Here is a 15,097-nt window from a genome sequence, read left to right on the forward strand (position 1 = left end):
CACACTGATCCATTGTCTTCCAGGATATCATCAAATTCTAGATTTGAAAAAGACTTCAGCAGATGCTAATTTTAAACTATACCATAAACTGTGGGGGGTTTTTTTGCCTTTCTTTATATAACTCAGCACTTAGCACAGTGCCTTGCAATAAATAAAATTATAATTATTATCATTTAAAAAACCCTTCCCTTCCATCTTAGAATCAATATTGTGGTTGATTCCAAGACAGAGGATCAGTAAGAGCTAGGCAAGAGAGCAGTTAAGTTACTTGCCCAAAATCATATAGCTAACAAGTGTCTGAGGTCAGATTTGAACCCAGGTCCTCCCAACTCCAGGTCTGCTCTCTCTACACTGTGCCATCTCATCTCATAATTATGCTGTACTTATTTTGATTATCTATCTACATTATCTCCACCAAGAAAAGGGTGTTCTGGGTTGGGGTCGGGTGGGGAGGGAGTTCTTTATTCCTTCACAGAGTACCTGACAATAGTAGTCACTTTATTGATAAATTGCCAGTCTTAAGTGGACCTGAAGCTCATTTGTTTATGATTTAAAAAAAAGTTTTCAAGTCAATACATCAAGCCAATAAGCCTTTATTAAGTGCCTACTATGTGCTGAACCACAGAGATATAAAGAAAGACAAAGTAACAGTCCTTACTCCAAGGAGCTCACAGTCTAAGGTAGGAAACAATATGACAACAACTATATGCAAACAAGATCTAGACAGCATAAACTGGAGATAATCAGCTGGAGAGGTCATATAATAAGACACTTTATCCTAGGCTTGCACTTGAGGAGTAGCTGGGGTTTCCTGGGTTTGCCTCCCTTTGGGACTTAGAGGAAACACTACTGAGCTCTAGGAATGGCCCATAAAGATCCAATCAATATTAAGTGAGAATACTCTTACTTGGCAAATAACTTGTTTATCTTGCCTAGGGCCCAAGGGGTAGGTCAATATACTTCAATTCTCTACACATAGGAGACGAAGTGGACCTCAGAGGTCACATGGGCCATTTTATAGGTTGGGAAGCTGGGGCTCAGAGGGGTGAAAGCAGTTTCCTAAGGAAGCAGTAAATGATGGAAGTGACATCTGAATCCAGGCTTTATAGTGTTTTTGATGTGTCCTAGCAACCCTTATCTACTCATCCCTGAGAGATTTATATCTAATGGGATACTGATCATATCTATTTTAGTTACTCCTTGTCTAAATTAATCTTTTTCTTTTTTCTTTTTTTTTTTCATAAACCTGGGCCACTGGATTACTTGTGTAAGTGTTAAGTAGATCTTCTTAGGGTACATTTGGGAAAAGAGAATGAGTTTGTAATTTGTAAAGAAGGTTAAGTTCAGGAAATGAGAAAACTCGGGGCAGGGGAAATCCAGGGTTGTGGAGCCTCCCCTTCTAGCCATGATCCATATTTTGAGTGGATTATAATAAGATCATAGATTTAGGATAACTGATTCAGAGTTAGAAGGGACCTTGGAGGAGGATGAGTCCAGCCCCCTCTTTATCTATCCACTTGACCATGCTGCCTTCTTGGGATCAGCTTCTTCTTCAGAAGGACATAGAAAATGGGCATCATACACTTTGTGGAACTAGATGGAGAGTCAGAATTCAGATCAGACCCCAAATGGTGACTTGGTGGGGTAGTAGTTTTGTACAGGTATGAATCCAGGGTATCTTGGAAATAGACACATCCAGGGTTCCATCCTCAGTACAGTATAAGCCTAGAATAATGGTGGAATTATTTGTACTCTCTGTATCACCCTTGCCTACTTTCTAGGCTTCAACAAGTTTTGAATTCAATTCCAGTGTTCTTTTTAGAGCTCATCTTGTTACTTTTGTAGTAAGTATCTTAGGTAAGACATGATGCATTTTGGGGCTCCTTTTTCTATATAAATGAGGAATTTAGAATCATTTAGCCCTAAGCTCCCTTCCCTCTCTAAATTCTAACCTGTTGACTCCCCTCCATATATTCTATGATCTAGTGACACTAGCCTCTTTGCTGTTTCTTGAACATGACATTCCCATCTCCCAATTCAATGTCTTATTTTTGCTGGCTGTCCTTCACATGTCAAAGACTCTCCTGCCTTATCTCTGCTTCCTGGCTTCCCTGACTTCGGGCAAGTCTTGGCTAGTCTCATCTTTAGCATCTTGTAGGAAAGGTTTCCCAGTCTTCCTTAATCTTACCACTTTCTTTCTGAAATTATCTCCAATTTATTCTATACTTTGACATTTTGTTTATACAGTTTGTCTATCCCATTAGACTCTTATTTCCTGTTTCTTGTCTGTCATTGTATTGCCAGGGCTTAACACAGTGCTTGGCAAATAGGAGATGCTTAATAAATGCTTGTTGACTTGACTTGACTTAGAACATGATTCTGATTGGAGTGTAATAGGATCACATTCAGAGCTAGAAGGGACCTTGGAGGAAGTTGAGTCTAATCCTCTTATTTTGCAGATGGGGAAACCAAGGCCCAGAGAGGTTAAGTGCTTGCTAGAGGTCACATGGCCCTAGAACCTTCTGTTTTACCAAACCATAATACATAAAAGTACCAATGGTCTGGGAATACTATGCCACTTCTAAAATATAACCTTAAAGTATAAATGTGCAAACTGACTAATGGCAACATAGAACACTCTTTCTTTGCAATATGAACTTATTTATTGTTTGTTATAGTTTTAAACATGTGTACGACTACATAGGGGATGAAATACTCATAATGTGACATTTATAAGCTACCTGAATGACAGTAGAGGATGGAATGAGTGTTCATGTTTTTCATTTTCCTCAAAATCTACCTACCTTTCCCTTTGTGAAGAGATGAATAACATACATGGTGGTATTTGCTGTGTGTCTAGAATGATCTCTCCTTTATGAACATCTATATAGTCACCATAAAAAAAGCCATGAAAACCAATGCCCATGGTACTACGTAAAATGCTTATAATTCTGGACAGGGTGTTAAGTAAAACATACTTGAAGGAAACAAAACATACTGCATTTTCTTATAAAATGAGATGAAAAAATAGATTTAAATGTAATTTTCAAGTGCAATTTTTTTATATTTTAAAGCTCTGATCTTTTTCAATATATTCTACTTAAAATTTCAAAAATAAACCTTTTTTTTTGGTACCTCTAATTTCCTGTTTCAACCCTGGAAACATTTAAAGACATTTTTATTATAACTCTTCTGTGCAAATAGAAAACATAAATATTATTAAAGTTCATGTTATAAAAAGGTTGTTTCAAGATTTTCACTATTGCGGCAAACAGCTGTAGTCCCTTTAACTTTCTCCTGGAAGCAGTCTGAGGTCTCTCTTTTTAAACCCTTTAAGTCCTGATCCAGCTGGGAGCCAACGGACAAAAATGTGCTGCCTAGCATGTCAGTTTGTAAACTACTTTGAGAGAGGCGAAAGGCTCTTCCAAATCCATTAAACAATGGTGTGGAGGAAAACCAGTTTAGTAAACTGAAGTCTGGCAGGTCTAGAACCGAGGACAAGGGAGATGCTTCTCTGGTGGAGGATTCCCCTTCAGAATCACCAGATGGTCCCTCTTGGACAGAACCTTCGGTTCTCTGGGGCACTGGAGAGTGTCCCCTTAAACTGTCCATCACAGCATCATGGGCCATGGGCTGTGCATTCACAATTGCTGTCCTGTGCCCAGTCTGTGACTCTGTTACAGAAACTGGCTGATGTCCAGATTGAGATGCTAGTGAAGAATGGTCCTGAGGATAAGGTCCAGAGGTATCACTGCTCTTGGAAGCTGAGCTTTGTAGTTCTTGCTCTCTTGTGGGATGTTGCTGAGAAATGGTGTCTTTATGAACATCCAAGTCATTTGGGGTCCACCTAGCCAATTGACGCCCCAGCTGAAGCTGGGTTGGGAAGAGTGTCCCTTGGAATGTTCTATAAAAAAATCTAGATAAAGGATAAAAGACAGAGAAAATAAAAAATTAACCGTGATATCTACTGCAGGGGGAAAATTTTATCAAGAGAACAAAAGTAGTCATGGTTGGAGGATACAGGATAAGCAATACCTACCGGGGCAATAAGGCAGCAACAGATGATATAATAGAAGTCAAGTAAAACATGGGATCACCCATTAACCTTTGCATAATCCAGTAAGGGTTAGATGGAGGAAAACACGTTGAGCAAGAGGCATTGTACACCAAAGCCACAATGAAAAATAAAAGGATACTGAAGCCACATGCTGTCCAGTGGAGCCAAGTCTGGGAGAGAAAAGAGAAATAAAAGGCTGTTTTCATATTTCTCATCCAAAAATGGATTTAAAATGTACTTCTTTTTGTCAAACATATTAACCAGCATTTAGAAATGACCTTAGTCTTGAGGGCCAACTACATGGGTGAGCTGTATCCTTGGTGTCAGAGTGGAACTGGATCAGAGGAAAGGGAGAAGTATTGAATATTATGACACATGAAAATAAGAATGGAGGCCTAAAAATATGTATGTGCAGAGTGGGCAGCAGGCTCCCTGCAGGTTCCAAGAGATGTTCAGAGCCACGAAAGCTTGATTTTTTGCAATTTCTAGAAAGTGAAGAATGGTTGGTATGTTCACATCTTGTTTACACATATATGTTTCTGAACAGCAGTGGCATTAAATTTGGGAGAACAAGTATTTGTTTATTCAAACAAGGCAAAATAAAGCAAAATCATCAGTCTTGTAGCTCTTACCCAGGTTTTGGTTTCAATGCCCAAATGTAGTATGATGGTGAAGAGAGCTATTGTAGTGATGACAGTCCCCCAGGAAAATAGATCGACATCAGAGTCATGATAGGTCTGCAAAGGAATAACATCTGAGTGCTCATGGGGCTCTGGATAAAGGCAATTGACATAAATTGCAGAAAAGACCAACTTACTAAGTAAGGGATGAAAAAGCAAACCAGGCTTTGATAGACAGCATCAATCATGTTCATCCAAAACATATGGGGCTGATATTCCTGAGGAAAAACAAAACAAAACAAAAAAGGAGATTGAGGGAAAGGGTTCCCATTGCCAAAAGTTGGGCATTGTCTAAAGAGACTTAGTTCCTCTTACTAACCAGTTTTTATTTTTAAAAGGCTATGTAAAGAAGGGATAAGTAATAGGATGAATAAAAAAGGTCTGACGTGGTCTATAATGATATAGTTATGAGTAAAAAAACCTCAGAATAAGTCGAATTTAGAGAGAAAACTAGTTTAAAAGGATTACTTTGACAAAGCATAATGCCTTTATAAACATTGTTGTTGTTCAGTCTTCCTGACTTCAGGCTTGGGACTCTACCCTCTATGCCACCTCGCTGCCCTTTAGTTATAAATGCTAGCTGTTATTTATTTTGTGAGGAAAGAGAGAAGGATCAAGAAGAGATTTGATTCCTGCTTGGGTGGATAGGGCAATGAAGAGTGACAGAGAGATGGTACTGCTTTTCAGCTATTAGTTTGGTTCAGTTTTCTCTCCCAAGGAGCACCATCTTTAGACTAGAAAGGACAGGTTGAAATTGGCTAGCAGGGAATTGATGCCCAGAATAAGTGGGAAAACTGTAAAAGAACATCTGCCCTTGATCAGTTTAAGTAACTAGGAGCAGATGAACCACATCCTTTGGTGCTGAAAAAACAACTGACAAATGTACTTGCTGAGCCACAATCACTGATCTTTGAAAGATTACAGAGAATAGGAAAAGTACTAAAGGACTAGAAAAGGGCAAATGTTGAACCAATTTTCAAAAAAGAGAAGGAAGTGGAGCCTGTCAAATAAAAGCCAATGAACTTGGTTTTTATTCTAAAGGGGAAAAATTCTAGAATATATTATTAAAAGGATGGTCAGTAGTATATTTAGAAAAAGAAGCCATGATCAGAGGCTCAGCCTAGTCTTGTCAAGAGAATGGGTCATGTCAATCTTACTTCCCTTTGTGGGAGATAACATTTAGATGGATCTTAGCAAAGCATGTGATCCTAAATGAGGTTCTTATAGGAAAGATGGAGAGGTGTGAGCCAGCCATTAGAATAATAACCATAAATAGATTCTGATTCTGAATTGATTGACTGGTGAGACCCAAAGAGCAGTTGTGGAAATCTGTGGTCAAATATTCCAGTCATCTGGGTTTGGTACTATTTAATCTTTTTATTAAAGGTATGAAAAAGACATAGATGGCATATTTATCAAAACTGTAAATGATCAGGAGTGAAATGAGGATGCCCATTATCACCTCTATTACTTAATATTGTACTAGAAACACTAGCAGTAGCAATTAGAGAAGAAAAAGAAATTGAAGGTATTAAAATTGGCAATGAGGAGACTAAGCTATCACTCTTTGTGTATGATATGATGGTCTACTTAAAGAATCCTAGATACTCAACCAAAAAGCTAGTCAAAATAATCAACAACTTTAGCAAAGTTGCAGGATACAAAACAAATCCACATAAGTCATCAGCATTTCTATATATCTCCAACGTATTTCAGCAGCAAGAATTAGAAAGAGAAATACCATTTAAAATCACCCTAGACAATATAAAATACTCAGGAATCTATCTGCCGAGACAAACAAAGGAACTATATGAACACAACTACAAAACACTCTCTACACAATTAAAACTAGATCTAAACAATTGGAAAAACATTGATTGCTCATGGATAGGATGAGCTAACCTAATAAAAAATGACAATCCTGCCCAAATTAATTTACTTATTTAGTGCCATACCTAGTGAACTACCAAAAAACTTTTTTGCTGAATTAGGAAAAAAACATAACAAAGTTCATCTGGAAGAACAAAAGATCAAGTATATCCAGGGAAATCATGAAAAAAAATGCAAAAGAAGGACTTGCAGTCCCAGATCTCAAACTATACTATAAAGCAGTGGTCGTCAAAACAATTTGCTACTGGCTAAGAGACAGAAAGGAGGATCCATGGAATAGACTAGGGGTAAATGACCTCAGCAAGACAGTCTATGATAAGCCCAAAGATCCCAGTTTTGGGGACCAAAACCCACTATTTGATAAAAACTGCTGGGAAAATTCGAAGACAGTATGGGAGAGATTAGTTTTGGATCTGCATCTCACACCCCACACCAAGATAAACTCAGAATGGGTGAAAGACCTGAATATAAAGAAGGAAACTATAAGCAAATTAGGTGAACACAGAATAGTATACTTGTCAGATCTTTGGGAAAGGAAAGCCTTTAAAACCAAGGAAGAGCTAGAAAAAAATCACAAAATGTAAAATCAATAATTTTGATTACATCAAATTAAAAAGTTCTTGTACAAACAAAACTAATGCATCCAAAATTAGAAGGGAAGCAACAAATTGGGAAATAATCTTCATTACAAAAATCTCTGACAAAGGTCTAATTACTCAAATTTATAAAGAGCTAAACCAATTGCACAAAAAATCAAGCCATTCTCCAATAGATAAATGGGCAAGGGACGTGAATAGGCAACTTTCAGTTAAAGAAATCAAAACTATTAATAAACACATGAAAAAGTGTTCTAAATCTCTTATAATCAGAGAGATACAAATCAAAACAACTCTGAGGTATCACCTCACACCTAGCAGATTGGCTAACATGACAGTAAAGGAAAGTAATGAATGCTGGAGGGGGTGTGGCAAAGTTGGGACATTAATGCATTGCTGGTGGAGTTGTGAATTGATCTAACCATTCTGGAGGGCAATTTGCAACTATGCCCAAAGGGCGCTAAAGGACTGTCTGCCCTTAGATCCAGCCATAGCACTGCTGGATTTGTACCCCAAAGAGATAATAAGGAAAAAAAGACTTGTACAAGAATATTCATAGCTGCACTCTTTGTGGTGGCAAAAAAAATTGGAAAATGAGGGGATGCCCTTCAATTGGAGAATGGCTGAACAAATTGTGGTATATGTTGGTGATGGAATACTATTGTTCTTAAAGGAATAATAAACTGGAGGAATTCCATGGAGACTGGAACATCCTCCAGGAAGTGATGCAGAGTGAGAGGAGCAGAACCAGGAGAACACTGTATACAGAGACTGATACACTGTGGTACAATTGAATGTAATGGACTTCTCCATTAGTGGCAGTGCAGTGATCTGAACAACTTGGAGGAATTTATGGGAAAAACCACTATTCACATTCAGAGGAAAAACTCTGGGAGTATAAACACAGAAGAAAGGCAACTGCTTGAATACATGGGTGGAGGGGATATGGCTGAGGAGGTAGACTCTAAATGAACACCCTAATGCAAACATGGAAATGGGTTCTGATCAAGGACACAAGTAATACCCAATGAAATTGCATGTCAGCTGCAGAAAAGGTGGGTGATAGGGAGGGAGGGAAATAAAGTGAGTATTGTAACCAAAAAAAAGAGAAGAAATTAAAAAAAAAACTGTAAATGAAACAAAGGTGGAACATTGTGAACAGTCAGGTTTTCAAAAATATTTTGACCAAAGCAGATGTCCCTACCCTATCTCATCCCCCCTCCCTTTTTTTTGCTAACAGCATGATCATTTTTTCTATGAGTTCAAAACCCTAGAGCAGCGTTGGTGAAGACATGGTGAGTACTTCCTCCCTGGTAATGCAGGGGCTCATAGATAGCTTGATTTGGCCTTCGGGGCACTCAAACTCAGAAAAGGGTCAGTTACGCCGCCCTAGAGTCATCCTCTGTACTTCATACCTGCTCACCTACCCCACAGATCTAATCAGTGGTCAAATTTTGATGATCTAACTTCCATAGTATCTTTTACATCCCCTTTTCTTCACTAATTCAGACATCATTTCAGTTTAGATCCTCACTGCCTCTCAGATGGACTTTTGAAATAGCTTCTGATTATTTTCCCTCTCTTAAGTCTCTCCTTCAATTCAGTCTCTGCTGTTCACTCATTTTTCAGTCAAGTCTGACTCTTAGTGACTCCATCTGGGGTTTTCTTGGCAGAGACACTATAGTAGTCTGCCATTTCCTTTTCCAACTCATTTTACAGATGAGGAAACAGGCAAATAGTTAAGTGACTTTCCCAAGGTCACAAAGTAGGGCCAGATCCGAATTCAGGAAGACCTCTTCTTAGCTCCAGGCCCACTACTCAATCCATTGCAACACTTAGCTGTCTCAACAATCCATTCCCTGCATAGTTGAAAAATTCATATTCTTAAAAAAAAAACAACAACTCTTATCTTCCATCGTAGAATCAATACTGAGTATTCCAAGGAAGAAGATCAACAAAGACTAGGCAATGAGGATTAAGTCATTTGCCCATAGTCACATAGTTAGGGAGTATCTGAGGTCATGTTTGAACCCAGGACCTTCAGTCTGTAGGCCTGGCTCTCAATCCACTGAGCCACCTGGATGTCTCCAAAGTTTATATTCTTAAAGCAAAAATCTTACCTTGTCCTTTCCTTGCTCAGTAAATTCTAGTGGTTCTCTATTACTTTAAGGATCCAAAACAAACTTCCCTGTTTTGCACTAAAAGCCCTTGACAACTTAGCTCCAACCTTTTTTTCTGGCCTTATCATAGATTACCATGCTCAATGTGGTCTTCTTGCTGCTTCTTCCATTCATCATTCTATCTCCTATCTCCATGTTTTTTTGCAAGTTATTTTCCATGTCTGACTCCCTTCTAACTTCCATTTCTTAGAATCTGCCTGTAACCTTAATTATTTTGTTTTTATCTTATGCACATTTTGTTCACACTAATTTTGAATGTAATTATTAATGGCTTGTCAACTGATTTCTTGAATCAAAACAAAATGTCCAATATTTAGGAGGGATACATGTAGAGTAATAAAAATGGCTGTTACCCCCCCCACCCCGTAAAAAAATCAAACCAAACACAGAAAGCATAAACAAAACTAAGCATAAGATGGAAGAGATGTACCTAGGCAAGTAGTTCATTTGCAAAAGATCAGGGAGATTTTATTTGCAAAAGATCAGGGAGATTTTAGTGAGTTGCAAGCTCAATATCAGTTAACAGTGTGATAAGAAGAAATTATTAAGCAATTTTCCACTGCATTAAGGAAGATGGTGTCTAGTTGTTGGAAGGACACAGTCATCATGTATCCTTATTATAGACTACTCTTCTTCCTGTCTACTCAACTGGCCTTCTTGCTTTTTCTTAAGCCACACATTGAGTTTGGATGCCATATTTTAGAAAAGACACTAAAAGGCTGAAGAATGTTTGAAGCAAGGGAACTAAAAGGGTGTGATCAAGGTCAGGCCATATGAAGATGTATGAAGAAATTAGGGATGTTTAAGTTTGAGAAAAGGAGACTTAGAATAGAACATGAATGGTGTTTTCATTGTTTAAAGGGCTGCCATTTTTGAAAAAGGATGAAATTTCTTCTACTTGATTCCAGAGGTCAGAACTAGGAGAAATTGGTAAATTGAAGTTGCAAAGAGAAAAAAATATATATATATATATAACCCTGAGACTAAGAATTGTTGTTCAGCCATTTTTCAGTTGTGTCCAGTGCTTCACACCACCATGCTTGGGGTGGTTTGCCATTTTCTTCTTCAGTTTTATAGATGAGGAACTAAAACAAACAGGGTTGAGTAACTTGTCCAGCATCATATAGCTAGTAAGTGTCCTTGGATTTGAGCTCAAGAAGATGAATCTTCCTGACTCCAAGCCTAGCACTCTATCCACTGTACCACCTCTCTGCCAATAACAGCTAAAACTAGCAATTAGAACTCTACAAAAATAGAACAGAATGCCTCAAGAGGCAGTGAATTGCCCCTCACTGGAGGTCTTGAAAGAAATCCTGGAGGGACAATTGCCAGATAAGAGACAGGCCTGAACAGGCCCCCAGATAATCCAATAGCTAGTTGAACTAGCTGGCTTCCTGGGTCTCTTTCCAGGTCTGTGGTTGTGTGATTGTGTAAGGCATGAATCTTGTCATCTCACTTTCCTGATCATAAGATTTTATGCCTCTCTATAGCTTAATGGATTAACTATTCATTAGGCAAGTTTTCAAAGTCCTCTATAATCTGATTTTAACCAATGTTTTCACCCTCATTGCCTTGTACTCTTCTTTACCTACTCAAAGGTATAATCACATTCGATTACTCATTTTGCCCCAATTATTTCCATTTTGGTAAATTTTTACCACCTGATGGCCATCCTTGAAATGGACTTTCCTGATTTATCTGGCTTTTGAAATTATTCTCTTCCCTTGAGGCCAGTTCTTCCATGAACCTTTCCCTGATGTCCACAATTAAAAGTGAACCTTCCCTCATTGAATTTCTTCTGTTCCTCTTTTTAATTTCTCAAATTTTATCTTGGCCTATGTTGTTGCATTATTTGTGTATATGTCTCATCCTCCCCACCCAAGATCGTAAGTTTCTTTAAAAAGGGGCTGACTTAGTAGAGTAGCATTCTATTAAATCAATGAACAATTAGGTTTAAACCAGAAGTATAAATAAAAAGACAAGGAACAGGAGTATCTGACTATCTGGTGGTCTTTAGCTATGTTGTATGATGAGAGAGAGAGAGAGAGAGAGAGAGAGAGAGAGAGAGAGAGAGAGAAGAGAGAGAGAGAGAGAGAGAGAGAGAGAGAGAGAGAGAGAGAGAGAGAGAGAGAGAGAGAGAGAGAGAGAGCGCGAGAGAGAGAGAGAGTATTAGAGAGAGAGAGAGAATTAGGTACTATTTTTTTTTTGTTCATAGTAGCAGTGGAAATAGGGAAGATTCAAAGAAATAACTGAAATTTTAAAGAATCCTAGTAAAGCCCAGGCCTAATTGAGTGTTTTTCTCAGTGAAAACAGCACATATGAAAGATCCACATGATTGAATCTCTAGTGAAATTAGGCACAAAGGGAAGTGTTTTGTAATTTCTGGCTCAGCCCACTCCTTTACCACAGCTCGGCAATTCTTGGTGGATCTGTAAGGCTGCAGGTACTTATGCCATGCTCATCCCTCGTCTTAATTTCCAGTGGAAAGTGAGTTTTCTAACCAAACTTTTCACAGCTAAAAGTCAGTGGCTTCTCTTGGCTCCCCTTCAAATTCAACAAGGGAAGAATTAGCATTATTTGAGATTCAGTGCAGCTTCCAATCTAGACAGCCTCTCCCCCTAGATGGAGACACCCTCTTCCTGACATTGGTTATTACCAAATGTGAACTGGAGAGCGAATCTTTAACGACAATCATGTTGCATTGAAGGTCGATGGAAACATCTCTCAGGGTCATCAACCTAGTGAGTACTCAGTATCCATTGCTGACGTCTGAGCAGAGTCTTTGAGTCTTCAGTATGAGATGAACCCCAGGACTCTGCTGCTCATTCTCACCATCATCAATGATGTGTGTGTCTATCTTTATCTCTATATGTATATGTGTACATATCCATGTATGCTCCATGTAAATAGATATACCTACATATGTAAATATACACATGTGATATTTCTATATTAATTTTAAAAGCATATATTTACTTGCAGGAAAACATTCCTTTTGGAGCACATTCACACTAGGATATATCAGCACTGGGAAGGTAAACTTTGCAAAGGAAACAATGTGTTTCACTGAATTAATATGCATGCTCTTTGCATTATTACTATATCTTAAAAGCTGCCAAATTCCAGGAAGGGTGTGAAAGGCAACACACTCCCAGGACAAGAATGCTTTATTAAACTCCTCTCTCTGTCTCTCCATCTTTCTTTCTCACTGTCTGTCTCTCTGTCTCATTTCTCTCTCTGTCTCTATCTGTTTCTTGCTCTTTCCCTCTCTCCTTTTCTCCTTCTCTCTCTCTCTCCCTCTCTCCCTTTCTTTGTCTCTCTCTGTCTCTGTCTGTCTCTGTCTCTGTCTCTCTCTCTCTTCCTCCTTCTTGTCTGTGATCACACTGGTGCTGCTATTCCTTTTATCAGAGCAGACCTTCCTATCTTAAATTCCCATAGGTAGCTCAAGCTCACCATGTCCAAAACAGAACTTATCTTTTCTCATACTCATCCTTCTTCCAAATGCCTCTATTTTCTATCAAAAGCACCACTGATCTTCCAGTCTCCCACCCTAGTAATCTCAGCATTATTCTCATCTTCTCACTGTTCCTCACCCCACATACCCAATTAGTTGATGCACCTTGCTGTATCTACTCCTAAAACCTGACTCATGTAGCCACTACCTTAGTTTAAACTCTGTGACCTAAATTATTTTAACACCCCCTGAATTGCTTCATTCTAGGCCATCCTCCACACCACTGTCAAAAGTGATTTTGCTGAAATGTGGGTCCAATGTAACTTCCCTACTTGGTAAAGACCAATGGCTTCCTGTTGCCTTTAGGATAAACACAAATTGTTAAATTTTTAGAGATCTTTGAAACTTGATCCTCACCTGTCTTTCCAGTCACCCTGAACAGGCCACCAGATAATCTAATAGTCCTGTATACTGTCCTTTTATTTATACCTTTGCTTTGAACTTAATTGTTATCAATTTAGCTGATAATTACTATATTAATTCAACAAGAATTGCCTCCTCCAGTTCTCCAGTACAGCACACCATTTTCTGTCTCCATCTCTGACCTCATCACCCTTTTCACCTGGCATGTACTCCTAATCAACTCTGATTCATAGAGTTCTTCTCTTTCTCCAAGACACACCTCAATCACTGCTCTCTACAGAAAGCCTTCCCAGATTGCCCCAACTGTTCTCACCCTTCCCCCCAAATAACTTATATTTAAGTATTTCATATTTATTTATATTTATCTCTACATACTTTTGTGTCCTTGTCTGCCTCATTAGAATGGAATGGGGGAGTAAGGACTGTTTCTTTGTATTCTCTGGGCCAATACGGTTCCTGAAATACATTAGGTGCTTAAAAAAAATCTTTGTTGATTAGTAGATAGTTCTCATCTCTATCTTTCCATAAATACTCCTAGGGAGTCCACTGAATATACTGATGGCCTTCCATTCATTAATGGATGCATAAAGTTACCAAGGGCAGTGTCTATCCATTTGCCATCTCTCATTATTTTTCTTTTTTTTAAAAAACCCTCATCTTTTGTCTTAGAAGAGATACAGAACATTGGTTCTAAGCCAGTAGGACAATAAGGTATGGGCATTTGGGGGTAAGTGACTTGCCAGGGTCATACTACTAGGAGATTGTGAACTCATATTTGAACTCAGGTTCTCTCAATTCTAGGCTTGGCTCTCTTATCTCATCTCTCTCATTTTCAGGTTATTTATGTCTCTTCTATGATCTTTTATGCCACTTTGCATGTACCTAAGAGTTTGTAGCTTATTTACATCCACCAGGCATTTTCTGGATGGCCCTTTGGGTAATCTGCAAATCTGATTCTGAGATCATGCCATTTCATAATTCAAAGCTCCATTTATAGCAGCAGTAGGGAAATATTGAAGCATTGGGTATTTGTGGTAGCACTTCTTATCCCCCCTGAAAAATATTATCACCTTTCTTTCCATAATGCATGATCTGAAAAACACTACTAAGAGAAGAAATTCATTGTCAGTCTGCCAGATAACAGATTATATATAATATTATATATGCTTTGTCTGGGAGGACAAAGGATAATTCTAAATGCAGGCGTGCCTTCCAAACTCATGTTGGTCTAATAAGCCACAGCCCAACACACTATACTCTGACTCCAACATTGTGATGCCATTGGTCTTCTACAAAAACGAAAGATAAACCACAGACGAAACATGGGAGTATACAGAGTAATGGGTGCCCGAGTTTTGGTGAACTCAGCAATTACTGAGCATTCTCATTCAATTTATTTATAGATAGAGCAATCAAAATTCCAAGTGACTTCAACGTGTCAACAATCTTGTAAATAAAGTCTGGAGTCTGTTCCTTGGAGTATCAGGAAAGAATTACATAGTTCAAGGATAGAGACATAGAGACAGACATATATAGATGCACAGGGGTGAGCACACAGAACAATCAATGGGTTTGGAAGAGAAGAGATAACTTTGGGTTGTTCAAAGGAAAAATAAGATGAAAATACTTTAAATGATTGACCGACTTTCAAAAGGAGATGAGAATGTGTCCCAAAGATAAAATACACCATAGCTGTTTCTCTAGAGAAAGAAATGAAATCTATGTCCAGCTTCTTAAAGAAAATCTGCATCTTGACGCAAATGTACAAATAGTTTTTTTAAAAAACAAATAAACAAACAACCCTTATCTTCCATCTT

General features: G+C 38.3%; 1 protein-coding gene across 1 annotated transcript in view; it reads right to left on the reverse strand.

Annotated features, from left to right (window-relative positions):
• Nucleotides 1–577: 577 nt before the first annotated feature.
• Nucleotides 578–15,097, reverse strand: part of ATP10A (ATPase phospholipid transporting 10A (putative)) — a 291,546-nt gene continuing 277,026 nt past the window's right edge. Inside the window, exons 13-16 of the mRNA XM_056808517.1 lie at nucleotides 4,875–5,045; nucleotides 4,690–4,794; nucleotides 4,040–4,227; nucleotides 578–3,916 (exon numbers count right to left, since the gene is read on the reverse strand). Coding sequence (XP_056664495.1) covers nucleotides 3,232–3,916; nucleotides 4,040–4,227; nucleotides 4,690–4,794; nucleotides 4,875–5,045 — 1,149 coding nt within the window. The 3' untranslated portion in view covers nucleotides 578–3,231. The remainder of the gene's footprint in view (nucleotides 3,917–4,039; nucleotides 4,228–4,689; nucleotides 4,795–4,874; nucleotides 5,046–15,097) is intronic.

The sequence above is a fragment of the Monodelphis domestica genome, chromosome 8 (assembly GCF_027887165.1).
Source record: "Monodelphis domestica isolate mMonDom1 chromosome 8, mMonDom1.pri, whole genome shotgun sequence".
Classification (NCBI taxonomy): domain Eukaryota; kingdom Metazoa; phylum Chordata; class Mammalia; order Didelphimorphia; family Didelphidae; genus Monodelphis; species Monodelphis domestica.